A 26,832-nucleotide genomic window follows, 5' to 3' on the forward strand; every position below is an offset into this window, starting at 1 on the left:
CCTAACTTAATATTTTACTGTTTTTCCTTTGTTTTATTTGATGGTGTTTTATCTGTCTTCGCTTCTGTCCTTAGTCTTCAAGGGCTGTTTCACAGTACCCACGCCCGTGCATAATATGAAGTAAATGTTGATTATGTAGTAAGCTCTTTTGGCACCTAGGCCTATTCCTTAATAGTATTACACAAAATAACTGCGGCAGTGGTCCGAAGAAGCTTGCGTCGCCACATTTGCCGTCTTCTTTACCACACATTGTATGTGCAGAATATTTTCCGTGCATTCCTGTCTCTCGGACAAGCAAGCATGCGCATGAGAAGCTCAGCTTTGGCCTTATTTGGATATGGTAATGAGTGGCTTCAGAAAGCCAATGAGAAGCGAATGCACTAGCACGTGACAGTGAAAGACCGCTTAGGAGGTGGAGCCAGGCGAGGAGCTTAGATTAAAACCAGTGGAAAAGGCACAGCGCATTCAGTGTAGGGAGAAGCAGGGACTCACAGTTAGAGGGAACTTTGTTACTATGAAACTTAGTAATATTTTCAAAATATTGTAAAAATTATCAATTTCCCTCGTGAACCAATAACCTGCCCCAAGGGTTTGAGGTTTTTAGTTTAGTTTACCCGGAATGGGCTTCTACACTCACTATTCTTACACTTTTTTGAAAGAATGTGTGAGACAGACAGTTAGCCAGCTAGCTAGCTAGCTGAGAGGTGAGACAGACGGCAGGAGAACAAAAGATTTTTTTTGCCTTTTGGCCGGTTGTACTGACACCAAGTCCATGCAGAACGTGTCATTACCATCACAATGCCCGTTTTACTTTTTCTGATAGACACGTCCGCTTCAATGAACCAGCGCACCCATCTGGGCACTACCTATCTGGACATAGCAAAAGGCGCTGTTGAGACTTTTATGAAGGTACTGTAACCACGGGACACATTAATATTGGGAGATTCCCAAAGCGGGATTGCAGTTCAGATCGTCATTGTACTGTTGAAAGCTCGTCTGTCAAACCTTATCTCTCGATAACCGTAAATAATTCTCTACTATTTCCACAGCTCAGAGGGAGAGATCCGGCGAGCCGAGGGGACCGGTATATGTTGGTAAATTTTGAAGATGTTCCGTTCGGGATAAAGGTAGAGTTTGCTTTCGGGTCATGTCCAGCTTTACATTGCGCAGATTGACTGTCCTTCCATCGCTGCACCACGTTGTGATCACTACATCAATTGTGTAGAGAAAATCTTCAGGAGGAGCTTTCATACCCCTTTTAAAACATGGCCGACATTTTGTTTCAATGTGAGCAGCAAGGAACTCTGGGTGTTATTTATACAGCGAGGTGATATCTGGGGGGAGAAGGAGGAGGAGGAGGAAGAGTGGGTGACAGACTACTAGCCTACTTTACTTGTTTAGACCAAATTTGCCACTTTTGTCAAGGTAGACATTACGACTTTGCCATTTTGTTAGTCTCCCAAGGCGGTTGCACGAGATAGGTAGAAAAGGGATCTAGGTCTTCTCTGCAGTGCTGTCAAATTACAGGTTTTAGCAGATAGAGGAACGACCTATATAGATATGAAATTGTTCCAACTCATAATAACAATTTAAAGTGATTTTTGCTGTAGTTTTCTGGGGTTCACAACAGTGGGGAAATTATACAACTTTGTGTATTTTGTTAACCACATTCTTTGTTTTTGTTTTTGTTTATAAAGGCTGGATGGAAAGAGAGCCATGCTACTTTCATGACAGAGTTGAGGAACCTCCAAGCAACTGGACTCACAACTATTGGCCAGTCCTTGAGGACAGCTTTTGATTTACTCAATCTCAATAGATTAGTGACTGGGATAGACAACTATGGACAGGTATGTAGCATTGAAAGAGGAAGAGAGGAACACATAAAGTGCTATGGCAGGGTGCAACATGCACCCACAAAAACCTCCCTCATCCACCAGTCATTCTCCGTTCCCTCTCCCCAGTCTTACAAGCATCAATCACCTGCATACTGTGAACCCACACTTCTTCAGTCATATAACAAAAACATAACACCAACTAAGTTGCAGAAAAAGAGAAACAATTTACTTTTTATCTTCAGTAAATATTGATTCCACCATTGATCTGGTGATTCTGTTGTAAATCACTGATGTACTCATGCTAATATATTTAGTTCTAAAGAGGTTTGAGCCGTAAGTTAGTTTTTAATCATAAAACCCCAGTTGTGCATGCTGCTAAATTTTAAGGATATATAGCAGCATTTGAGAAATATTTACATTAGTTTATTTATAACTGGTACATTTTACTGAGCTTTAGCTTGACTGCAGATTAATATATCAGGTTAACACTGACTCCTTATTCTAACCGTGCTGTGCTTTGTTGATCAATTTGAAGGTACAACTGATTATTCATTTTATTCTATGCACTATAAAATAGTTTTAACAGAAATTATTAGGATTTTAATCAAGGCAAGATTTTTTTCAGAACTGATATTCCCCCAGTTGGACTTAATAAACTTTTTCACACAGAGATATTCAAATATTTTTTAAAACGGTTTTTTTCTTTGTATTCAAAGACCAGATGAATACCTTTTTATTAACCCCATTCCTTTTTTTTTTTCTTTTTTTTTTTTTTTGGAGAAACGTGTTGCCATTTAATGATGAAACTGAATGACTTTTTTTCAAAGTCAATAAATATAGAAATTAACCTCTAAGGATAGTTCTTAAGTTATTAAATAAAATATTCTGGTCATAAGATCACAAATGTTTATTATATTCAAAGGACAGCTTCACAAGCCAAACAAAATAATGTACTTTAAAGTGGAAATTACAGATATTTTCACAGTTCGGTTTTCATTTGTGAATTTTAAAAAAGAGCTTCTCTGATGTCTGACTAGAAGAGAAAGCCCAATCCACAGCTTTCAGTCCACGTTTACATTCATTTCCCTGCTAATATTACTGAGCCAACAAGGTCTGGAAGTAATTCAGTGTTACAGGCCCAGTTCCAACTAGTGCCGCCTAATGACATCACCAATTTAAGTTCAGTTGTAGTTGCTCAAAGTAAAGCAGTGTTAGAGAAGGGACAACTGATGTGCACTGCTTCTATCACATCAGCTTTATGGTTTCTCTTCAGCAGATGTCGGTGTTAATAAACATGCTGCTTACAGTGCAGAGTTGCACACAATGATCAGAGAAGCTCTACTTTGACATGGTTTCTATAGAAAAAGAAGCAGAAAAAACATACTGCATTTTGTTGGATATTGCAATACCTCAAATGTGTAGAATTTTCACATTTGTCATTTGGTGTCAAGTTTTCTGCTAGTGGAACAGATAAGCCATTATTGATGTTAGCATATAGGTCTAGTTCAAACCCAGTTTGATTGCTAGATAAATCTGCACTCTTGGTGTTGATACAGAATCTGCACATCTGTTTTCCATTGTGGAGGTAAGTGGAGAGAATGACTGTTAACCCATTTCCTGAGTAATAAACAGAACATCCTCACCACTTAAGTTAATGCATACATGCAGCATACATAATGCATGTCACTCTCTTTGGAAGTTTGAATGTCAGATACCAGCAACGCTGTCAGACTGGCTGATACAGTATGGATGGACACATGCCAGTGAACACAAACAGCGGAAGCCAAGATCAGGGTTAGGGTGTTCTGTACCAGTCACTTAACCTCTAATGACGGGTTGATTTGACAATAATTATAATTTAATAACAAGGTCCCTCTCCTCTTTTCACAACTGGAGGGGATCATTTTCTGAACAGGTGGCACACTCGCATTGTAATTATTAGTAACTAGTATCCCAATTATGTACTTTAGGAAAGAAGTGAGTATCCATTGTTAAGTAACTAATTTCTAGTAATTTTTATTATGAAAGCAAATATTTTTATGTTCAAAAACTAAATAATGCATCTTTTAAAACATTCAACGACACAAAAAAATGTACATACGTTTCCAAACATGATTGGTTTAGACAACCTTTTTTGTTCTCCCAACACCCAAAGGTTTTAGGCTTATAATCACAAATCTTCACCCACAAATGATTTTACAGCTCATTATATTGAATGTTTATCATGTTAGCTTGATTAACTCCTTAGTTTACCAATGTTTTTTGTCAAATACTTAAAGAATATTAGCTAATCTAGAGACTGCCTTAAAACACAAGAGAATTACATCCTTTTTTTCTTTTTTATCCAATTATCCTTTCTGTTACTGAAGGTATAAGCCTGTTTGTAGAGGGATGACTTTTAGGAGAAACTAGAACATGCAAACTTTTTTTGATTTCAAAAATCAAGATTTTGTGATTAACTGAGAGCAAAAGTCACTTTCAGGTTAGTGGAGAAACAGAATTACTGAATAAGCTAAAGATATTAGTTATAAACTACATAATCGGAGCATCAGGTTCACAGGCAGAGATTATGGCAGCTTGAAATTTTTCAAATGGATTTCTGAGCTTTCAAAACTGACAAGTTACATCAGCACTCTGAGTACACACTTTTTGTTTATCAAGCTGTATGTGCGGCTTCGAATCAAAGCGATGCATCAGCTTTGTATTTAAAGTGTCTTTGATAGTAACTCAATATCATTTGCTTCTTTCAAGTTCAATATGATTGAAAATCAACTTGGATTTTTCACTGCCATGTTCCTGAGTGCTTAAGGTGTAAGATGTTCACTGTGCTGAACCGCTAGAGAGGAAGAAGACAAAGGGGGGGTAGGCCTGTGGGGGAGTTAATATTGCCCTGGGGTGTCTCTGTCTACAGTAACAAAGAGCCATCCAGGTTGCCAGGCATCTGAGATGACTTTCCCCCGGGAGATGAAAAGGGGTATGGGGGGTGGAGACAGAGCCAGCCAACGGGTAATCCTGACACCGATCAGTTTCCATAGGAGAGCAAAGAAAGAGCAGGAGAAGAGGTGACAAGAAATGATGTGAGTGAGGAAATAATATGGCCAGTGATGTTTGGTTGTGAGTTAATATGTCAGCAGAATGAGAAACTGGGATCTAATGGATCATCAGGATGGCAGCATTGCAGCAGAACAGAGATCTTGTTGCCTCAGTGTGTAGATCACACACAATCGAGACTCCAAGTGCTATTTTCATTAACAATTTTACACGTCAAAAACAGTGAAAAATGCCTAAGTTCAAGGTGATTACTAAAGGTAAAGTCATTCAATTCATTATGACACGAGGAAAACAAAAGTAGGAGCAGGTACAAATGTTCTTGCTCTGGTTATTTTTTTTTTTATTTTTTTTTTTAAGTGTCATCACCAAACCATAAATGTGCAGCAGGGAAAAAATGCTAAAAGAACTGATGTGACATGGTTGAAATCATGACTTGTTCTTCGCGTTAGCCTGATCACCAGCTCATTAGCATGCTAAGAAAGGGCTCGTTATGAAGGGATTATGGGAAGAAGGAACACACACCCCCTAAAAAAATTGCCAGGTTGTCATGGATACCTACAGTGGAACAGATCTTGGTAGTAACCTCCTCTGTTTACTTTAAGCTGTCCCTGTAACTGGATGGATCAGTCATTTGGCAGTAAACACAGCCCACAGGTGGACTCTAAACGGGAGCAGGTCCACCTCCATTAATAATCCCACCACTGTCAGAACTGGATGGATTTTATGAAGTCCATGTGACTCTTCAGTGAGTCTCCAGTGTGCTGCTCACTGACGACCTGTCGGGTTGCATTGAGGTTTTACACTGTTAACTCACCAAGTTCTTCTGTGGTCTCTGTAAAATCCCTTAAGGCTGATGCACAGTGATAAATGCAGTCCTGCTCCAGTTTCATTATTATCAGTGTGAAGTGCTGAGGTCATGAAATATTCTGGGGTCTAGCAGGAAGAAGGTTTCACATAGCTCTCAGGTACTATACTTGAGCCATGTAGGATAGTGTGAACATATATAAGCACTACTAAAATATTTCAGGGGCATACATGCAGATACCCTGTACTGGAAGCACTTAGTTTCTATTTATTATCTCAATGAGTAAAGATTCTGTTTCACACACCCCACTCACATAAATAGGCCCCCTTTAAGTTATCTATATGATGATGCATAGTCCGTATTTGTTTCATAAATAAACAAATTCTAAGTACCAAAAATGTCTGTCGTGTGCTGTTTACTCTTTTTAACTTTGAGTTTGAGATGTGAAAGTTTGCTTTTAACAATTGACATTGACCTATGTTCACTTAAGCTTTTGTTTAGCGGTGATTTAATTTTAAAGGAGCTAAGGGTGTAATTAATTGCTTGTTGTTTCCACTTTTGTTATCATGAATTGTCCTTTTTTTATCTTTGCAGGGAAGGAACCCATTTTTCCTTGAACCTGCCATTATAATCGCGATTACTGACGGCAGCAAGTTGACCAGCACCAGCGGCGTCCAAGATGAGGTCAGAAAGCTTTACCAGACAGGTTCAGTGTCTCTGTCTATAAGCGATAGACATACCTTCCAGGTTTGATGAGTGAAACCAAAGCAGAAGTAATCTTGGTCAACAAAGACACAAAAGAAGGCTTTGAGAAAATAAAATAACTATATATATATATAAAAAAAAAAGTGGGTTCTTATTCCCCATGACTGACAAGTCTGCACCATATGGCCATTGATGTGCAAAGTCAGATCCTTCCTTTTAATCGTAAAACTAAACCTTAAGTCAAAATGACAAACTTGAGACAATCCATCTGTTGTATACAGTATGTTTAGTGGGAGTGCTCTTGGATTGCTGGATGATAAATTCATCCTGTGATAAAACAATATGAATTTTTCCTGTGACAGACATTATCAACCAGCGGCATTAAAGAAAAAAAAAAAACTACCCAGGATATAAACACGTAGGATAAAGTCTTATGTTTCATATTATGATTTTTTTCCCTTCTGCTGTCCAGCTCCATCTGCCTCTGACCACCCCGCTGCCTGGTAGTGAGCTGACCAAAGAGCCCTTTCGCTGGGACCAACGTCTGTTCGCTCTGGTGTTGCGCATCTCCGGCAATGCTTCGGTGGAGCCTGAGCCTCTCGGTGGCGTCCCGTCTGATGATTCTCCGATCACACCCATGTGTGAGGTTACTGGAGGTAAGTGGTATTTGTCTCCTGCAGAAGCAGTGATCAGCCTGTGAATACAGCCAGTACAATGTATCTACAGGTGTGATAAAAGGTTTTTCAAGCCTTTGAAAGTGTTGGGTTAGATTTAGAAATACTTAGGACTTAAACTGATCCCTGCTGCTTTGTATACCAGGGAAATGGAGCTTGAATGATCGGTATGTCTAACAGGAAGGGACAGTTTAGTGGAAGATGCGGCTGTGGTGTATGATGGGATTTGTAGCCTCCAGTGTATTTGGTGCTTGGCAAATGTCCTCAGCCACTGGTTTACCCCTTCACGTATGTATCTTTAAACCGAAACCACAACAGTAAATCATGGTATTCCTTTTTTATATAAAAAAAAGTGATAGACTACTCAGTCAGGGATCAATCAGGCTGATTAAATTATTTTAGATGACGATTGCGCAACATTGCCAGTTGACCAACACGTGCAGAGCAGTCAGTCTTGTCAATGGAGCTACTGTGGACAGGTTATATTATTTGTGTTTCTTCTGATTCATTACGATACCTTTTATTCGAAGAAAAAAAAGTCAACTAAATGATTGCACTGCGTACTGTGAAGAATGTTTTTACGTAACTAAACAATGAAAATATAATGGTCTTAAATATAAAACAATTTTAAGCTATTTCACAAAACTTTTTCACATAATAAGTATTTAATCAGTTGCAAAAAGAAAGCAAAAACAACATATTAATTAACTGACCAGTGTGTGTTGCCTTTTTGCTGCTTTGCTCTGAGGATAATTTACATCACCCTAAAAAAGGAGGAAAAATGTGCTGAATACAAAATAAACTGCAATGAAATATTCTGTGAGCCTTCACTGTATTATTACACATCTATGAACAAATACAAGAATATCACAAAAAATGTTTAAAATAAAAAAAGAGAGAAATTATGTTTTTGTGTTTTCTTTTTTTGTGGACAGCCATAATTAGTATAATTAATAATTAGTATATACATTTGTACATACAAAAATTATTTTATAAAAAAAATTGAAAGTCCAATGAAATCCCAAATTATTCTGTTTATTTTCTGTATTTATCTGGAAATTACTTTGGTTATCATTCTTACATTTTCATTAATTTATTTCTTGTTCTTATTGCCACCTTTTTATTTTTTTATATCTTTCCTGTCTTTAACATACTTTTTCTTTTTTTATGCTGTTTGTAATTAATTCCTGAGTTAATTCTCCACTTCAAATTGAATATGGCTTATTTATTTAAATGGCACAATTCAACAACAAGGCAATTTCAAAGTGCTTTACATACAACAAAAACACATTAAAAAGATGGAAATACAGTAATTAAGTAAGACAGTGTGAGATATATTGCAGAAAGTCTTTAATCAAATTCCTTCACTTAAATAAAAAATAAATTAAATGCAGTGGTGTACAGGAAAGTATTTAAGTTTGATTCTAATTAACCGAGAACTGACATAGAGCTGCGCTTCTCTGGGAGTTTAGTGCAGAAAAACCCATGTTAAGTTCAGACTCTGCAGATCGAGACCAAATCAGCATCCAACAGAACAGGTTTTTTTTTCCACTATTATTTCATTTGCACACCAGACCATTTAGATTATTTGCTGTTGATCTTAGTGTTTTATCTTGTGCTGACTATGGGGTTGCAGATAGATGCCATGCTATCTTAATTATAAAAAAAACAAACATAAGATGTATGTTTGTCAAGAGTAACAAGCAAAAATTGTTCTGCAGAGTCTTGTTGAACAAGCTGGGACAGGGTTACAGTATTTATAACAGCAAATTAAAATGGATATATTTTCTAGTGCATTCTGTAGGGCTCCAGATGACCCATTTGTCAGCTTGAAGTTTGGCAATCAGAGTGTATCTGTTTTTGGGAAATAAAATGTAGATGAAGAAAAAGATAGTCTTGGCAGCTATTTTCTACTTAGGAATTAGGAATTAGGAACAGCCTTGAGCTCTTTCTCAGCACTGTCGTCATCAACATGCCGTGTTGTGTTTACAAGTTTGCCACTGGGACCAGACCTAGTACAAATGATGAGCTCTTACAGTATTTTAAGCACTGGACAACTCTGCTGGGGCTGTAGTGGAGGGGTTAAGTGTTAGAGTTTGAGCGTTCTTAAGTAGCAAATGTTGATTAAGGTAAGAAAGATTTTCCCACCTGGCTCAGAATTGGGATGGCACTTCCCCTAGTTAAAGGCCTGTCAAGAAACTTTTTGTCGCGTGACTTTTATTCTGTAATCCCCTCTGCTTGTAAATTAAGCCAGAGTCCTGGCTGCCTACATGACAGTTTTAAAGAACGTGCACTCATAGAAGTTGACTTCTATCCCTTCTGTCTCCAGTTCCTCCCTGCCGCTGACAGCTGGCAAGAGGAATGCACCAGAATGATGCTGATGGCAGGTTAAGATTAACACATGCACACACAGAGAGAACAGAGCACACCAAAGCTCTGTGTCGCAGTCATGGTGCTGAATACCAGAACATGACACAGCTCTATTGTCAGTGATGGTCTACAGTACATGCTGCCTGTCCATTACTGCTGATGGCAGACTTGACACAAAGCCACAGCCTATTGAAATGAAGTGTGAATGGGTGCATAGCAGGGTCATTAGAGGTGAAGTGGAAGGCAGTTTATGGCTAGAAAGCTAGATTAAACCAATCAATTGTAGCTTTGCTAAACAGTGTCTGAATCAAAGTCTTTACATGTCGACAAGACAAATGTTTTACGACAGTTTCTGTTTCTAGAGGAACATTTATGCAAAATGTACCATTTGCATGTACTATTTATACAAAGTATGAAGGACTGATATGGCTGAAAGAGTCCGGTGTTGAGCAGAGAGCTCTTGAAATTGCACAGTACTTACATTATTCAGGCACAGCAAGTTGACTATGCATTCAGATATTCTAATCTTCTGATCTTACTCAAAAAAGCCCCAACTCAGCTCATTGTGGACCCGTCCAATTCCTCTGAAATTCAGTTATTTCATGCAGATATCAAAGTATTCGTAACAGTTCAGCCCTTGAACTTTTTCCTTTTCTCTAGGAGTAAATGACTGAGTAAATGTTTATTCAGTTTTTATAAAAAAAATTGTCTACTGTAGTGGGTTAAGACATCATCTTCACCATTTACGACAAGTAACAGCGGCCTGCATGTTAGTATCTCAAATGCAACAGCAAAGCAAATATATCTTTCTATTCAAGTGAATGTCATTTTATTTGAGTGTTTAATCAAAAACAGAAACTAAAGACTCAAGTTCTGTTAATTTATGTCTTTATAACTTACTACTGAACACAGTACTAACCAGCAAAATGATCATGCTTCACATTTATTTAATTAAGTCTTTTAATCCTTTCTGGGTTATCATTTGCTGTTTTGTGTGTGTGTGTGTGTGTGTGTGTGTTTTGTATAATTTTAGCGAGAGGAGATTTTATAGGGCAAAAATAAGAGAGAGAACAAATATTTGATTAGTATTAACCAAGTCCACATAAACAGCTGGAAATAAATAATTTTATATCTCCAGGTCTAACAGATGTCTTTAAAAAATGAAAACAGCTTTGTTGAGTCTTTTTCTATTTTGGGGTTTATGATTAGTACGTTTGTGTCTGTATCTTGCAGGTCGTTCCTATAGTGTGTTTTCTCAGCGCATGTTGAATCAGTGTCTGGAGTCTTTGGTGCAGAAAATCCTGAGTGGAGTGGTGATAAACTTTGAGAAGACGGGGCCTGACCCTCCTCCCTTAGAGGGTAAGAAGCGCCTCTGTTTTGTTTCAATAAAATATATTTATAACTACTAAAGAGGCCTTTTTGACATCTGCTGTTCTGCATCTGTTTGATAAGGCAAGAAGCTCTTTTCTCCCACTCACTTTATTTATGCTCATTCTCCCTGAGCACTTCTTTGCTCTGGCTTATAAACATCTGATGGATGCCATTGTTTAAACCTCCCACCCTCATATTTAAGTACTGACACAAGTATCAAAACCTTTTTGTTGGATTTCATATCCCAAACACCTCTTTCTGATGCTTGTTTTACACCAGTGAAGTCAGCTTCCTCTGTATGTTCATACACAGATGCTCCAGCTGAGACATTGAAGTCCGGTCCCCAGCCTTGGCACTGCTGTCACAAGCTGATCTATGTGCGGCCCAACCCTAAAACTGGAGTCCCCATTGGTCACTGGCCCATCCCTGAGGCCTTCTGGCCAGATCAGAACTCCCCAACACTGGTAAGAAACCTGCAGAGTGCATTTATATGGTTTCAATTTTGTAACAGCAGAGAGATCAAAAGGCACTACCTGACATGACCACAATTATCATTTAAGTTTGATCATATTCTAATTTGGAAAGCAGTTTTTGTTTCATAGTGATCTTTCACATCATAACGATGGAAGAAGGAAATGGGGTTATTAAACCATCAGCACAGGCAGGAACCACAGTAATAACTGTTGTAATATGAGGAGTTATAAAAATAAAATAATTAAAAGTTCTAATATACTGTAAAAAAAAACAGAATGTATAGGTGGTGCAAATTAAAATAAACAAATGGGATAAAACAAGATTTTTGTGCTGGAACAAAACAAACTCATCAAAAAAAGATTCATTCCTTGTGTATACATTTTGCAGTTCTTATTTATGTTTTATAATTTGTACTGTAACAGTAACTTAATTCTAACGCTTTTCCTCCCCAGCCCCCCCGCTCAGCCCATCCCCACGTACGTTTCTCCTGTGGTGACGCTGAGCCCATGGTGATAGACAAGGTGCCCTTCGACAAGTACGAGCTGGAGCCTTCACCACTCACACAGTACATTTTGGAGAGGAAATCCCCACACACCTGCTGGCAGGTACATCACAAACACAAAACACTGTTTAGCGAAAGGGTACTTCAGCAGGCATGGACCAAGCACATTTCTCAGCAGTGATAGTGACATCATTAGATGCGCTAACATGCCATTGCTGTTCTGGGTTCTCAGGTTTTTATCACTTTAAATGTGGATTCATGCACTACAGAGTTAAGTTAATGTATGTAATTAAGTAGTCTGTGACACAGCAACAGTGAATGACATGTAATGCATTAAGTTGTAAATGTTTATAAATTCAAGATTTTCAGGAATGATACGTTTTTAAAATGCATATTTTAATTCTTAACTAAGTTGCATTTTAACTTGACATTGCTGGTTTGATTAGGAACCAGAACGATTCCTTCAGACAGCAGCTGTCTGTGTTTTTACTGCATCCCAAAGACCTACAAAGATCAGACTGCTGACTGTCACTGCTGCATCTTCTTCTCAGAAGCACGACTTAGCTACAGCCCAGACATAAAAACAAAAAAAACTATGCCTCACACATTGTGACAGCACAGCACTTTTGTGCAGGGTTGTGCTAATATTTGAGCATTTTTCACTTGTGCTTTAGAAAATAACCCTGAAAATAGCACTTTAATTCTCTGATTCGCTGATAGGTTTAGCTGCTCGACCAGGCTCTGCCTTTCAAATTTTACTTTCTGATAATTTATTCAGATTTTCTTTTTGGTGTACTTATTTGATCATGTTTTATGCAACCTTATGAAGTGTTTTGCTATTATACAGTATTGCAGCTTCTATTTAGATGTAATATAAGTGTGTTTTTTATGGCTGTCAGCACACCTGTCCAAGGTCTGAGTGGATTCCCTGCTTGGCTAAACTGCCTCTTCTACAGAAACCATTAGAAATGTGGAGCCTCCCTGTAATTTTAAACCATATATATGTGGGCACCTTTGCTGTAGGATATATAATGACCTGCATATTCACTGTTGGAGTGAAAAACATGGACATGTTCAGCCAATTCTACTATTTTTTCACAAACTTAGGCCTGCTTCGCTATATTGAATGTCTTACAAAGGTTTGCTGATGTGAGCAGATAAAGATAAAGAAACTATCTTCATGGCATAATGTGTAAATGACACCCCCAGGTGCTAGACATTAGCCCTTAAAGAGCTCTTTGGCGTAGCTAATTGTCAGCTTTGTTTACACAAAGATTCACGTTTCTGTTTGCTGATTGCAAAATTCAAATTTCTCATTTATTGATTTTTCATTTCTGTCTTCTAGGTGTTTGTTAGCAACAGTGCCAAGTACAGCGACCTGGGTCAACCCTTTGGCTACCTAAAGGCCAGCACAGCTCTGAACTGCGTCAACTTGTTTGTAATGCCGTACAACTACCCTGTGCTTCTGCCACTTCTGGGTATAATTCCTTCCACATGTGCTGTCCTTCCTAATTTTTGCTGACACTTTATATCTGTTGCTGTGACATCATTTCTTGTGGGATCAGCCATTTTTTGTATCTTGCGTTCTCTTCATGTTGTGTAACAAAACTAATCCTGCAGTTATGTTGTTAACTCAGTTGTCATTTGACACTAATCAAATCTATGTTCCCGTTGCATAACAGAAATATATACATCAGGAGATTTTTCTCTGTTTGCTTGACAAGCCAGTGTTACAGATTAATTTCATTTTGCTTGTGTTTAACTTCCAGGGTTTCTTTTTATTTATTTATTTATCTGTTTATTTTTTTATATTGCAGATGACTTGATCAAAGTGCACAAGTTCAAGCCTACCATCAAATGGCGGCAGTCCTTTGAGAACTATCTAAAGACCATGCCTCCCTATTATATTGGGGTCAGTGGACCATCCTTCTTTACATCGTCATTTATTTCATAAACATACAAATCCCATGAATGTTTGTCTTGCTGTGATTTCTCCTTAGTCTCTGAGAAAGGCGCTAAGAATTATGGGAGCTCCGAATCTGCTGGCCGACAACATGGAGTATGGACTGAGCTACAGTGTGGTTTCCTACCTGAAGAAGCTCAGCCAGCAGGTTTGTTGTTGGGATTTTTGCTTGATTTTAGTCTGTATTTTTTCGTCATTTGTTTATATTTCACAAGGCTGTCGGTTTAATTCTTAAATTTTTGTCTTTTCGAATCACGTTTTTTAAATGCAGACATGTAAAGACATTTTTTCTCAGTTTTACAATGTAATTTATAACGTCTTCTTTATTCTGAACAAATACAAAAGTAATCATTATGTCAGCTCACTGTTGGTGCAATGATATTTTTTTTTTCTCAGCAATGATATTCATAACCTTGCAATTTGCTTTCATTGCCAGACGAAGGTGGAGTATGATCGCCTGATTGCCTCGATTGGTAAGAAACCACTGCCAGATGCCGGCATTAAGGTGCGCTGGCGGGGTGGAGGTATCTCACTAGCCCAGCGCAGGGACTTTATCAATCAGCTGCAGAGTCTCACAGGTGATGCCCCCACACTACCCATGGAGCTCAACCCAAAAGAGTTTCAGGGATTCCACTTGGCGCTGCTCAACAAGGTAAGGTTGAATGTGGTCATTGTCATGTTCAGGTCAAGCAGTTGTTTTTTTTTTTTTTTTTTTTTTTTAATCTTACTTTCTGCTCACATTTTGTCCTGCTCTTCTGACTCATTATACCATAGAGCTTTACTGACCCTGTATGATGTCATTTTTTGTGTGATCATCTTTCTTCATTTTACGTGAGTCCAAATTTGAAGTTGACTCTTCAGAGAGACTTTACTATGTCCATCTTTTCTCATTTTCAGGGCTTGAAGCCCCACAGCTTTAGGAATCCTTATGACATCCCCCGCAGCCATCTGCTGGATCAGCTCAGCCGAATGAGGAGAAACCTGCTCAACACCAGCGTCTGTACCTTGCGAGGGCAGGACTCAGGTGTGGCACAGTGGCATTTGCTCCTTTGCAACTTAAAAAACATGCAAAAGTGATGTGCTGTTAGATTAATTCCTCCTGATGTCTTGCGTCCAGACCAACTCCACAGTGTGCCAATTGCCCAGATGGGAAACTACCAAGACTTCCTCAAAGCTGCACCCCAGCCTCTTCGAGACGCAGACCCTGAACAACCCAAACGGTTGCACACATTCGGCAACCCTTTCAAACTGGACAAGAAGGTAAGTCCTACTGAATTTTATTGACTCCCAACATACAAATTGCAATGTTGCTTGAAAAGTATTAAGTTGTTTCTTCCTCACTTTCCTTTTAGGGCATGATGATTGACGAGGCAGACGAGTTTGTAACTGGCCCTCAAAACAAGGGCAAACGACCTGGAGACAGCAGCAACAACATGCCAGGTGGAGGTCCCAAGAGACGCCGCTGTATGTCTCCTCTGCTGCGGTTGGGCAGAGCCTACACCCCTCCAGTAACTCCCCCTTCCAGCCCTCGACCTTCAACAGGTAAGATTTAAATCAAGTATACATCTCATCCACAACTGCACATCCTCTCCTAAAAAATGCAGATTGTTTAAAACTGAATCAGCTGGTCACTTTGTTTTCTGCTCTATTACTTTCCACAACTGGATTTTTTCTTTTTAGAGTTACCCTATAGAGAAAATGAAAATTAGTAACATGAGTTTTAGGTGTTGGTGACTGTATATGAAACTTCTAAGACTGAAAAATCTAATCTGTATCACTTATAAAGTAAAAAGTACTATCTTAAAAATCTCATACCCTACAGACATGGATATAAACGATGATACATCAGAACCAGATCTGATCATCAACCACCTTAATCAGAACCACTACGACTCAGATGGGAGCTCCGACTCAGAAATAGACCACCCCTGTCGTCCTGCTGACCTCGAAGAGAACCATACATCTGCAGACCCTCAGGCTTTTCGGCACAAGGAGGAGGAGAGGGAGGAGGAGAATGGGCAACCCCAGACAGGTGAGCTGCCTCCAGGCAGCGAGGGAAGAGCAGAGATGGTGTTAGTGGAGGACCAGCCACTGCGCTTCCTGTCACCCACAGCTCTGAAGAAGCATATTCATGGTGAGACGACGAAGGTCAACAATGAGCTGAGGGCACTCATCACCAAGGAGATCAGAAAACCTGGCAGACGTATGTATTCACATGTGATCAATTACACAAAAGAAATGGTACACAAAAGAAAAATAACTTGCGGTAGGGCTGGATATTGATGCATATTTTATATAATAGTATAAGTTTGGCCAAAGCAAAACTTAAAGCGTAATCACAGTAACATCTCTAATCATGTTGGTAAAAACTTTAATGTTCATTGCTGGGCTATTCGAGAGCAAAATATTCCAAGTTTGCCCCATCCTCCCTTCGTGGGTTTTTTCCAGTTTCCCTGGAAGAAACCACATAAGTATAACCTTATTCATGGATGTCAAACTTCTATTTTGCCTGGAAAGCTATTGTTCTTGAATTATTTTAGAAATTTTATTGGTCCATATAAGTAATGTAGCTTGGAGGTCGTAGTAATTTTATTCAGCTTAGCTCATGTTTATTCGTTCATTTTCTTTGTCGTTATTAATTATGTTTAAGTCTTTAACTAGCGAAGTTTAAGAACCATTGATTTTGGTACAAAAGAGCTCATGTCCGTGCCTTGCCTGTAACAAATTTGGACTTGGAAAAAAAATGTAAAAATGCCAAGTGGGGGGAATACTTATGAAAAACCACTGTAGTGTGTTTATTTGTTAAAGGGATGTAATAAAACAGCAGAAATGAAGCGACTGATCATTGCTCACCGCATTCTTTTCTGTTTCAGACTATGAGAAGATCTTTCTCCTCCTGAAGCAGATCCAGGGCACCCTGGACACCCGGCTCATCTTCCTCCAAAATATCATTAAAGAGGCAGCCAGGTGAGGAGTTCTGCCATTCTCTGATGTCTGAGAATTGCATGTTCCCTGGTTTCACAAATGAGCTCTAAGCAGAACCATCTGTTGGTTAGAAACAAATGACTCACCTACAGATATGCATTGCCAACACAGTTTGTTTTAGCCAACCTTGTAGTAAAAAGCTAATCTGGGTTAGAGTGCCTGGAACATCAGGTTTTCCCCTTCATCCTGGTTTGTAGGTGGATGAGTATTATATTTTCTTTAAGATTAAAAAATCATAAATGTCATAAACATCTACTTTTATTGTTAATAGAATGCATTACTTTACAAATTTATACTTTACATATTTAAAATTCAAGTTCAAACATTTGTAATTGTTTCCTCATTGCAAAGGTTCAAGAAGCGTGTCCTCATTGAGCAGCTGGAAAACTTCCTCGAGGAGATCCACAACAGATCCATCAACATGAACCATGTGGACACACTCTGAGACCAACTCAAACTGAACTTACTTATAATGAACCCAACAACCCTCCATTTCCTCCTGGAACCCCCCCTCCTCCCCTCCTTCCACTAAACCAAGGCCCCAGCAAAGGTGAGACGACAGCATCCAGCTCTCAAACCATCCCCTCTTCAGTTGGCTCTTCATTTAATCAGCACTAGAGGAGGTTGTGTTGGTTTATGCACAAGAATAAGTAAAAGCAGTACTGACCCTGGATGATCAAAGTGCAAATATGAGATATCTGAATCGCTGAGCGAAGGAGAATTTGATGCTAGAAAACGTTTTCCCATGCGATGAGATGCCTGTTTAACATTTGGTGACTGCTGCTCTCTGAGCTCATCCTTGATTATTCACCTCTGATTAGATTTTTTCCTCCACTTTTAAAATGACAAGTGATTATCTCTCACATAAGAGGTGGCGTAAACAAGGATTTTGTCAGAGATAAGACGACGACCTGCACCCTGGATGTAACTAACGTTCAGTCACATTTTCTGCAACTATGTGACAGACAGCGTAGAAAGGGTTCAGTCTGTATTGTGTGTTTGTTTTCAGACAACTCAGGGTCAAAGGGATCCAGTGACGACATTCAAGAAACACTGTTCTCCCATCATATGCCTTTTCATTCATTCACTTCCTCCTTTGTCTTTTATATTTTTCTTGCATTTGTTTGTGGGAGGATGAGTCTGTTAAAACTGATTGTTAAAATTGACTTTGTACACTCCACCAACTGGAGCACTTCACTATTCTGCTCTTAAATGGGTATGTTTCTGCTCCAACTTTGAATTTGTCAACTTGTGGTCTATCTTCCAGATTGATAATTAATATCAGTAAGTAATAATTTAAGTGTTTGACAAAATTACAGTTTTCACTTCCCTCAGGGGAAGAAAGGATCCAGTTTTCTTTACATCTGAAAACTGTAAACTTAAGTCTGTTTTGAAATGCAAGTTGTATCAATGAGAACAATGCAAAGTAAATTAATCTTGAATGATGCAACATCATTGGTGATAAATGTTTAAATACAGGGACAAAAAGCTCAGGAACTGATATTAATGCATGAATATCAGCAATAACATTAGAATCCCCCCTCCATTTCCATTCTTTTCTTTATTTTTAGCCTGAAACAGCTGATATGCAACAAAAACTGTCATCTACTGGAGTGTTGATGACCCAAGGTCTCGGATGCCAGCTTGTCCCAGTGAGCTGGTTGCTGCCAAATGACCTAAACTGCCCCGTAATTTCCCCTCTTTCCGCCATGAATCTCAAACCAACTTCTTGTCGCTTAACCATTAATGCACTTGTGTAAATTTGAGAATTCTTATTTAACATAATTTAAAAGAAAAACTTTTTTTTCTCTTTAAAAATTGGTCAGGCTTGTTCAGTGTTCTCAAATGTACACAAATAAACGAAAATTAAGGTCTTTAGGTCAAAAGTTGATTTCTGATTCAGTGGCAGCCCTCTTTCGTTCCCTCCCTCCTCGGACAGGGACCAAAATTTGCCATACTTGTCTTTGTTTGTGAAGAGGCCGCTACCAAAAGAGTATTTTGAATACACTGTAAAGATGTAAATAACCCTAGAGTACTATTTAAAGAGAATGTTCAGTGGAAAAATGGCCTTTTTGTAAGTATTTCCATGAATAAAGTTTCTATTTTACACTGTGAAAGGCCATGTAAATAAAGTGTTCCGTAAAGATGCGACTCCAAATGTTTTTCTTTTTGTTTTCTTTTTGTCTAAGAAAATCTCAGAGGCTTTGTTTAAATGGCAATAATGGAAGAAAGAGTCAAAAAACGCACATTGTAAAAACATATTAAAATTTTATTTACAGATATGTACAAAAATAATGTCCCTCTTCCTGAAGTGTCCGTGGATCCCTTAATTTGGTCCACAAATAAATACCAGTAGTGAAATAAATTGGTATAGAAGTGTGTGTGGGTGTAAGAGCTTTAGGGTGCTTGATCTGAAGGATTCATCACTCTGCCCATAAATAAAATTGATCCTGAAAAACAAAAATATAAGATTAAAAAAGTGGAAACTGCTCCAGTTTGTTAATTGAGCTTGTTGATTTTCTGAGGCTCACTAGGGGTCACCAAACCAAACATTTAATCCTACATGTTACATCATGCATACTGACGTTTTCTAACTTCCACAAGGCTGTTACTTTCTCTACATTTGTTCATGCATTTTCGTTATATCTTTCTAGTGTGTTCTATTAAAATGAACATTAAGGAGGAATCTCAGTTCCTATGTTGGTCAGACTCGGATCCATAATGCAGGATCCATTTTTCTTTCGGGGATCAGAAAGTAATGGTTAACTAGCACATCAGTCAGGTGTTTTGGGGCCATTTGGGCGGCTCGTTGACCACTACTTTCTGATATCCCAAGACAATGGGTGTATATTTTTGAAATATGGAAGGGTTGAAAGGGAAAGAATAGTTAATGGGGCCATGTCAGCCTTAATGTTTTCCTTAAAGTCAATTCCAGTCATAATACTAGAAAATCTAGCACATTTGTTGGACAGCAGTTAATACAAAACATTTGAGCTACGTCTGGTTTGGTAAAATGAAGAAAAGGTATGCTGTTAGCTAAACTGTAACAACTATTTTCTTGTTAAGTTGAAGTATTTACACTGTAAAGTAGATACCTGTGTTAACCTGTCGTAGTAGAAATAAGAATGGTCGGTCTGCCTTGAAAACAGGCGCACGGGATCGTTTGAGAAGCACCATAGCTGCAAAGATAAAAAGTTCATTTTTTGCATCCCCTGCAATAGCCAGTTTGTTCTCTTCATATTTATGACTGCGCATGTTGTGACTCACCCGTGGCAGCAGATGCCTTTGTCCCATCCTCTGTGACTTCTATTCTTACTTCATGAAAGGCATCAGACAAATAAAGACCCTCCTCCACTGCAGGAAGAAAAAAAAACTGTCAGTGGAGCTACAGCAGTTCGATCTGTGCGCTGCAAAATTCAGCCTGCTTTAAAAACAATATTAATTGAGATTCATTGACCTGATATTCCAGTGAAGTCAGCTGCTGTCGGGTTAAAGGCGTCACTGATGCCCATAGCAGGAAACACTGACCTCAGGTTGAACTTGTTTTGCATTCTGAATCTGTACATACCAGACAACAGTTTGTGTTATATTTCCATCTTTTCTGAGCAAAGAGTAAAAAAATGTATGATCCACATGGAGGATCCCCACCTGGGGAGAAAAATGTCCATCTTGGTCCTGCGCAGACCAGTGTTCCAGGATGCCAGCTGGCGTGCGGTGAGCTGGGACTCGAGGGAGGACAACGGAGTCTTCCTGTCACTGGGCAGGACCACCTGTAGGTTCAGGGAGTGGCCCAGGTATGGCAGCTCCAGCACCGTGTAGCGCTGGTCAGATGATGTTCTGAACTGACCTGCACAGACGATAAAAGCGTTTATCTCAATCATTTCTGACTTTTTCCCAAAGATTAATTTAGTTGCTAAATCTTTCTGCAATGCTCTTCTTTCAGCAGGTGCTGTTTGGCCCTTTTTTCACCAGATTGTGCAACTTTCTTTTTAATGCTTAATAACATGAACAGTTATGCAATACCAGCAAAATTAAGTGTATTGTGAAGATTATTTCTCTGCATGGAAATATTTTTTATTAATTTATTAATATCTAATTTGCTTTATATACCAAAATATATTAACAATTTGTGATGTACCCTCTGCATCTCCTGTGGAAGCCTAGAATATTGTGGATTGTAAAAAAAAATGCAGCCCCTATATAAAGTCCTTTATTTTTAAGCTGCTCTGTTTCCACTAATGTTATTACTTTCAAATAGCTTTAATTCACAGGAATATGATAAAATAAAAAAAGAGATTAGAAGAAAAATAATCAGAAAAGACTAACACCTCTAGATTTATTTAAAAAATAAAGTTTTTTTTAATTAAGCAACTAGTTTCTCAAGAAAATTTGGTTGATTAACAAAACAAAATAAACATTTTGGATGATCAGTTTAAAAATTCAGGAATCCTGAATGTTCTGATTAACTTCATCCAATTCTAATAACGTTTGTGTCTTAAAGCCGAAGAAATAATACTGACATTTGTAAGCATGGCGAACTTTTACCTTTTGACTACTTGCATGAAGTAAAAACAAACTGGAGAAACAATTCTACACATCGCAGTCAGGAAATAACAAAGCGTGTTTAGTGAGAAACGTCTGCAAATCTAGTGGGAGGCAGAAAGGTACCGGAGATCATTCCTGCTGCCAGCCGTTACCCTTCAGAAAAAAGTCATTATTATATTCTAATAAATTGTTAATGTTTTTAAAAAAAAACTACTTGGGATTATTTTTTTATTAATTTAATTTAATTTAATTTAATTTTTACCATCTTCTTCTGCACAGACCTTGCTACTAGAGCCAGTATTGCCAGATAATTAGACAGAAACAAGCAATAAAACTTTTAAAATAAACTCCAAACAACAAGCTGGAATCTTAAAAAATTAAGGTTTTTCATATTAAGAGGGCCTAACAACTGTGAAGATAAAAGCATTTGTTGTAAAGCAGCTGTGTGTCGCCAGATGTCATAGAAACTCCAATATGATTTACATTTGCATCTAAGCTCTGCATGCCTGAATAATCGGAATAAGATCAGTATACTCCAAAAGCTTCATTTGAAATTTGTGTATTTTGAACGTGACTTTTTCGTGTTAATCTGATAATAAAATTTAGTTTACAAGGCAGTGTTTTATTCAGAGGACGGTCTTAATCAGCTCAGTAAACATAGCTAGTGACAATCTCTCATTTCAACCAGGGAGTGTTCACTCTGGTTTACAAAGAAACAGCTGATAATCTGGGAACAGGGTGGATCTAAACTTGTTAAGTGAAGGCTAACACTAAAAACCTTTAAGGAGCTCAAGGCAGTGACTGAAGTGGACGCTACAAATCAATGTCAACATTTTGGATGGATGGATGGCTGGACGGATGGACTCTTACCAAAGCTGACCTCTGCAGCCTGATACATCATGGGCACCTTGATGGTGCTCCCATCAGACAGGATGAAAGGCAGGTTCTGGGTGTTAGTGAACATGAACTGTTTTTGCCAGACACCCCTGAATGCCACCGCGTTGACCAGGGCCACCTGCAGCCGGTGTCCCCACCACAGAGCTTCTGCCTGGGCCTCACCGGAGCCTGACAACTCGCCACTGCTGCTTCCAGACTGGATGGGCCAGGACTCATCTGGCAGATAAAAAGTAAATATACATCTTAGGCCTTGCACAGTGATGAGTGGTAATTGTGGATAAGGATATTGGGGAAAAAGGGTTTCCTTACAGATAACAATAGTCCTTGAGCCTTTTTTCTGTGACTCTTTCTATAACCACTCAACACTAATACCTCTTTGCTGTTACTGACATTAATTTGTAGACACACCAAAGCCAACGCAATTTATAATTAAAATTGTATTTATTAATTATGAGTAGTTTATGCTGCATTTAGAGATTTTTTTTATGTAATTATAACTAAAATACAATCATATGAGAAACTTTTAATTGATACAATGCTAATTTTCCTACAATAGTACAGGGAAGTTCAATGGCCTTATCAAATATCAATGTGATGCAGTGCTTTGCATCAATGTATAATATGCATTAAAATAATCACCAAGATTAGTTTAAGATAACTAAACGAAAAGAAAAAAGTTTAAAAGGGACACTGTAGAGAATGTTATAAAAATCCTTCACTTTAATTGAATCAGTCAAATGGGGAAATGGAAAAGTGTCAAGGTTCTATTTTAATGAAGTAAGAGTTAAGACAGACTTCCATTTCTCTGGGAATTTATTCTAAATATATTGTGCATAAAAACTGAAAGCAGCCTCTCGGTGTTTAGTTTTAGAAAGCAGAAAAGAAATGTGTTCCAGATGATCAAATATGCCTGGAAGGTTCATAACGTACCACAAGATCTGACCCTAGACCATTTAAAGATTCAAAAACCAACAGCAGTGTTTTAAAATAAACCCTTTGATGGAGAGGAAGGCACTGGAAAAATCTCAGAACTGGGGCATTATGATCCATTTTCCTTTTCTTGTTGAGCAGCAACATTTAAAATCATCTGCAGCTGTCTGAATCATCTTTTAGGCAGACCAGTAAATACACTGTTACTGTTAGTCTGCTGAAAGATAAATTCATGGACAAACTTTCTAAATCACTTGGAGACATTAGTTTGTACCTGATTTGATCTGGCTGACCTGGGTTTTTGGTCTTGATTTGAGGTTTTTAATATTACAGCGTGAAGATGAACACAGACTTCTCACTAAATTTTGGAACATCCAAATGTGATGCTGTTCAAGTAGCTAAATAAGCACTTAGAGATTATATAAAGGTTTCACAAGGGACAGAAAACAGTAATCATAATTATTATTGTACCATCACCGAGTTTTAAACTATTCTCAACTAGTCTCAAACTATGAGTTTGGTTGCATAAAAGAATTTTGTGGTGAAAACTGAATAATAATGTATCATAAAGAGCAAAAAGCAGGAGCTAAAAGATGCTGAAATGTTTAACAGAACTATTCTCTGTGAGTTCCCTACAAACATATTAAATTAATCAGTATTAACAAGTGAGATAACCACTTTCGAACTGTTTTAAGAAGCTGTCTGGATTACCGTGGGTGTGTCCTGCTCGCTCTGGTTGGCTTTGAGCGTGACTAAGTTGGCTGAAGTTAGCTCGGACCACGCTGGTGTTGACCCAGGCTGCTACATGCTGTGTGAACTCAGTCAGGAGCTCAACGCCACTCTGAATGAACAATGTGCAACTCTGCTGCAGCCACACACCCTGGCTAGTGTTGCCCATGTCGCCCTGTGTGTGCAACAGGAAGTCTTGTACCTGAGCATCTGCAGGAAAAGTGGACAAAGAGAACAAGTCAGATTTGATGTGCATCAGGTTGAATTTCCCTATTCAGTGTATAAGTGCAGGCACAAGATTGATTGTCACCATGCAGCTCTTATTCAACTTGACAGCAGTTTTGTTATCAGTTCTTTACTCTGCTTTAATGTCAGTACTGTTACTAAAATATGATTTCTTCTATGCTCGAAACTATGGTGAATATGTGAAATCTCTGACTAAAATCCTATAAACTCGTCTCCAAAGCTTACTGCAAGATTCAGTAATATTTGCTTTGCATTCATACCACAGCTTTAAAATGCTTATTTTCTTCTGGGTTAATTTGAGCTTTACTGTGCATTCAATTAGGCAGGGATCTTCTCATCTGTTCACTTAAGAATTTGTGGATAAAATGATACCAACACATATTATCTCATGACTGATGTTTGATAGAGGAAGTGAGTTTTTAGGAGGTTGTGCTTGATTTTTCTCTTTTTCTTTTCTTTTCATTATTTCAAAGAGTTATTTAATATTTCTGTATATATGCGCTCACATTGGTTATTATATATCAATCTCCTTTTTTTCCACTTTCTTTACTACAATGACCTGACATTCAACATGTAAAAGTAAAGACCAGGATAACTAACAGAATCTAGATGCAATCTTCTATAATATAAAACAGTTAATATTTTAAATATTTTTTTCTTAATCCCAGATTTTTAGGTGCAATTTCCCATGAAGCGTCTTTCATTGTGTGTGTACATGGCTATTATGCTTTTTTTTTAAATCCTTTTTTAATATATGTATTCTAACACAAAACTGACATCACTACATGCAACTGATCATCAGTAACAGTGAATTTGAGCTTTGAATACGTTTTTTAGCTGTTAAAAAGAAACATTTGGTATATCATGTATCTTTAATGTAATAAATAAATCAGAAATTTAAAGAATTTTAATTTTTAATGAAGCTGTAAATGACTCTTACATCTGTTGGAGTTTAAGGAAACTCATCCTACTAATTTACAATGTAATATTGTTATTTACATCCTTAAGTTATAAGTGAGATCTTATCTTTGAGGTAAAAGAAACAGTATCTCCATTTCTTTGTAATTAAACATACTGACCTCCTGACCCCAAGGCTGAGCAGCAGGAGTGGTTAATGAGATTAGAGTTGGTGTGGAGGCAGGTATTATGGCTCCAGACACCACTGTGCTCTGCAGAGCCAACAGCAGCAGCAGCACCGCTCCACACCACCTGGTACCAACAGCACTGAGGGCCACCAACAACCCCTCCAGCCACACTCTCACAGCGTAAGGAGCTGTTAATGCTACCTGAATACAAGTTTCCCCCATTGACCCCCTTCATCCTTATATTTTCAGAAAATTAGATGAATCCTACCATTCACGTTGTATCCCAGAGTTCCCTCCAGCTGAGCACGCGTGTTGCCCCTGGCACCGAGCTGCAGCAGTGCCAGAGACAAGGAGACGCTCACCGGCGACACAATCAGGTTGGAGCTGTTCTCAGTCTCAGTGAGTGTCTGGTAGAGGCTGATGGCAAACCTGTTGTGCAGCTCTCTCATGCTGTTCTGGAGGCTGCCATTACAGTGGCATCTCTCCATCAACCAGAAGCAGATGAAGAGTGAAGCCACTGGCAGACGACGCATGTCCTCAGTGCTGCAGGAGAGGAAATATCCACTGGGTGCAACAGGTGGCCCAAAAACTAAACCCTGTGTGAAAGCAGCTGGGGTTAGTGAGGTCAACTATTGGCAAGCAACTGCTGACCTTAAGTGATCTGAGTTATATTACACATAATTTAAGCTCGAAATCATCTTAACAGATTACAGTTTACGTATAAAACATATGGAAATGTGTTTATGAAAAGTCTTAAATGAAGTAGCTTCAACTTGCAATCTTAAAATCACACAAGTGCCACATTAAAGATAGACCAATTTTATTACTTTACTTTAACATTTAGACTGGATTTTTCTCTAAATATTTAATACTTAGAAGGCTATGTAATTTCCAAATGTACGCATGCTTTAAGTGATAATTTAAAGGCATTACAATAACGCTCCTTGTATTGAAATACTAGTACGCTTCCATCACGGAATAAAAAAATAATAAGGGCTGAAATCATGAGCAGTCCCAGATGTCAAATCTTAATAAACTTAAGACCCAAAGCCCGTCACTGAAGTCTTTAGGAACACCTTTGATCATATTGACACTTACCTGCGGGCAGGTGAGATAATATCCGTTTAGCTCCAGCTGTTTTCCTGGACTTCCGAGAATCATTCAGGGGATGCAATCTAGTCGTGCCCTGTTGTCCCCGCCCGTTAGTCACTGTTCCCGGGTTCTTGTCACTGAGTCACCCCTCTGCTGTTCCCGGGTGTCAGTCTCTGTGTCGGTCCTCCGTTCTTCTCTCTGAAGCGGTCATAAGACTGTGTTTAAAGTGGAAACACGCTTCGTGTTTGCGGTTGCGGTCGGCGATGTCCGTACCACTCATTTGGGATTCCTGCCTCCACGGGGCTATAAGGAACCAGGCGGAGGGAGGCATGTCACCGACCAGCAAATCCCAAGCCAAGGAAAATAACACCCCCACACCCGTGCACAGCTCAGAGGGGCAGGGATGTTCCCAGCATGTTCTCGCGTAAATAAATTCCAACTTGAGCCAATTTATAGCCTTAAAAACATGTACAAAGATAAATAGGTTTAGTAAATTAATCTAATTCTGATATGTTAACACTTTTTTTATTTAAAAGTAAACATTAGGTTACATAATATTAGACGAGCCCAATA

The 26,832-nt window shown here is 38.5% G+C and overlaps 2 protein-coding genes across 5 annotated transcripts; one reads left to right on the forward strand and one right to left on the reverse strand.

Annotated features, from left to right (window-relative positions):
• Positions 1-481: 481 nt before the first annotated feature.
• ints6 (integrator complex subunit 6) lies at positions 482-18,874 on the forward strand. 3 transcript variants are annotated; one of them, XM_042001646.1, is made up of 18 exons: positions 482-909; positions 1,050-1,127; positions 1,698-1,847; positions 6,286-6,375; positions 6,869-7,052; positions 10,674-10,799; positions 11,124-11,275; positions 11,738-11,890; positions 13,133-13,265; positions 13,605-13,699; positions 13,788-13,898; positions 14,187-14,402; positions 14,648-14,774; positions 14,868-15,010; positions 15,103-15,292; positions 15,573-15,953; positions 16,624-16,717; positions 17,087-18,874. In XM_042001646.1, the coding sequence occupies exons 1-18, from the start codon at positions 799-801 to the stop codon at positions 17,178-17,180; spliced, it is 2,628 nt and encodes an 875-aa protein (XP_041857580.1). In that variant the 5' UTR covers positions 482-798; the 3' UTR covers positions 17,181-18,874. The 3 variants fall into 3 exon arrangements, with proteins under 3 accessions (XP_041857580.1, XP_041857582.1, XP_041857581.1); XM_042001647.1 differs by lacking the exons at positions 482-909; positions 1,050-1,127; positions 1,698-1,847 and adding an exon at positions 9,400-9,457 and having other exon boundaries at positions 6,287-6,375; XM_042001648.1 differs by lacking the exons at positions 11,124-11,275; positions 11,738-11,890; positions 13,133-13,265; ... (7 more) ...; positions 16,624-16,717; positions 17,087-18,874 and adding an exon at positions 9,400-9,457 and having other exon boundaries at positions 10,674-10,757.
• serpine3 (serpin peptidase inhibitor, clade E (nexin, plasminogen activator inhibitor type 1), member 3) lies at positions 16,728-26,832 on the reverse strand. 2 transcript variants are annotated; one of them, XM_042001649.1, is made up of 10 exons: positions 26,533-26,832; positions 26,266-26,457; positions 25,436-25,763; positions 23,819-24,046; positions 22,151-22,393; positions 20,384-20,582; positions 20,193-20,293; positions 20,003-20,089; positions 19,831-19,914; positions 19,075-19,185 (listed from the first exon to the last, which is right to left on the reverse strand). In XM_042001649.1, the coding sequence occupies exons 2-10, from the start codon at positions 26,326-26,328 to the stop codon at positions 19,133-19,135; spliced, it is 1,386 nt and encodes a 461-aa protein (XP_041857583.1). In that variant the 5' UTR covers positions 26,329-26,457; positions 26,533-26,832; the 3' UTR covers positions 19,075-19,132. The 2 variants fall into 2 exon arrangements, with proteins under 2 accessions (XP_041857584.1, XP_041857583.1); XM_042001650.1 differs by lacking the exon at positions 19,075-19,185 and adding an exon at positions 16,728-16,795 and having other exon boundaries at positions 26,266-26,832.

Source organism: Melanotaenia boesemani, chromosome 12, assembly GCF_017639745.1.
Source record: "Melanotaenia boesemani isolate fMelBoe1 chromosome 12, fMelBoe1.pri, whole genome shotgun sequence".
Taxonomy (NCBI): domain Eukaryota; kingdom Metazoa; phylum Chordata; class Actinopteri; order Atheriniformes; family Melanotaeniidae; genus Melanotaenia; species Melanotaenia boesemani.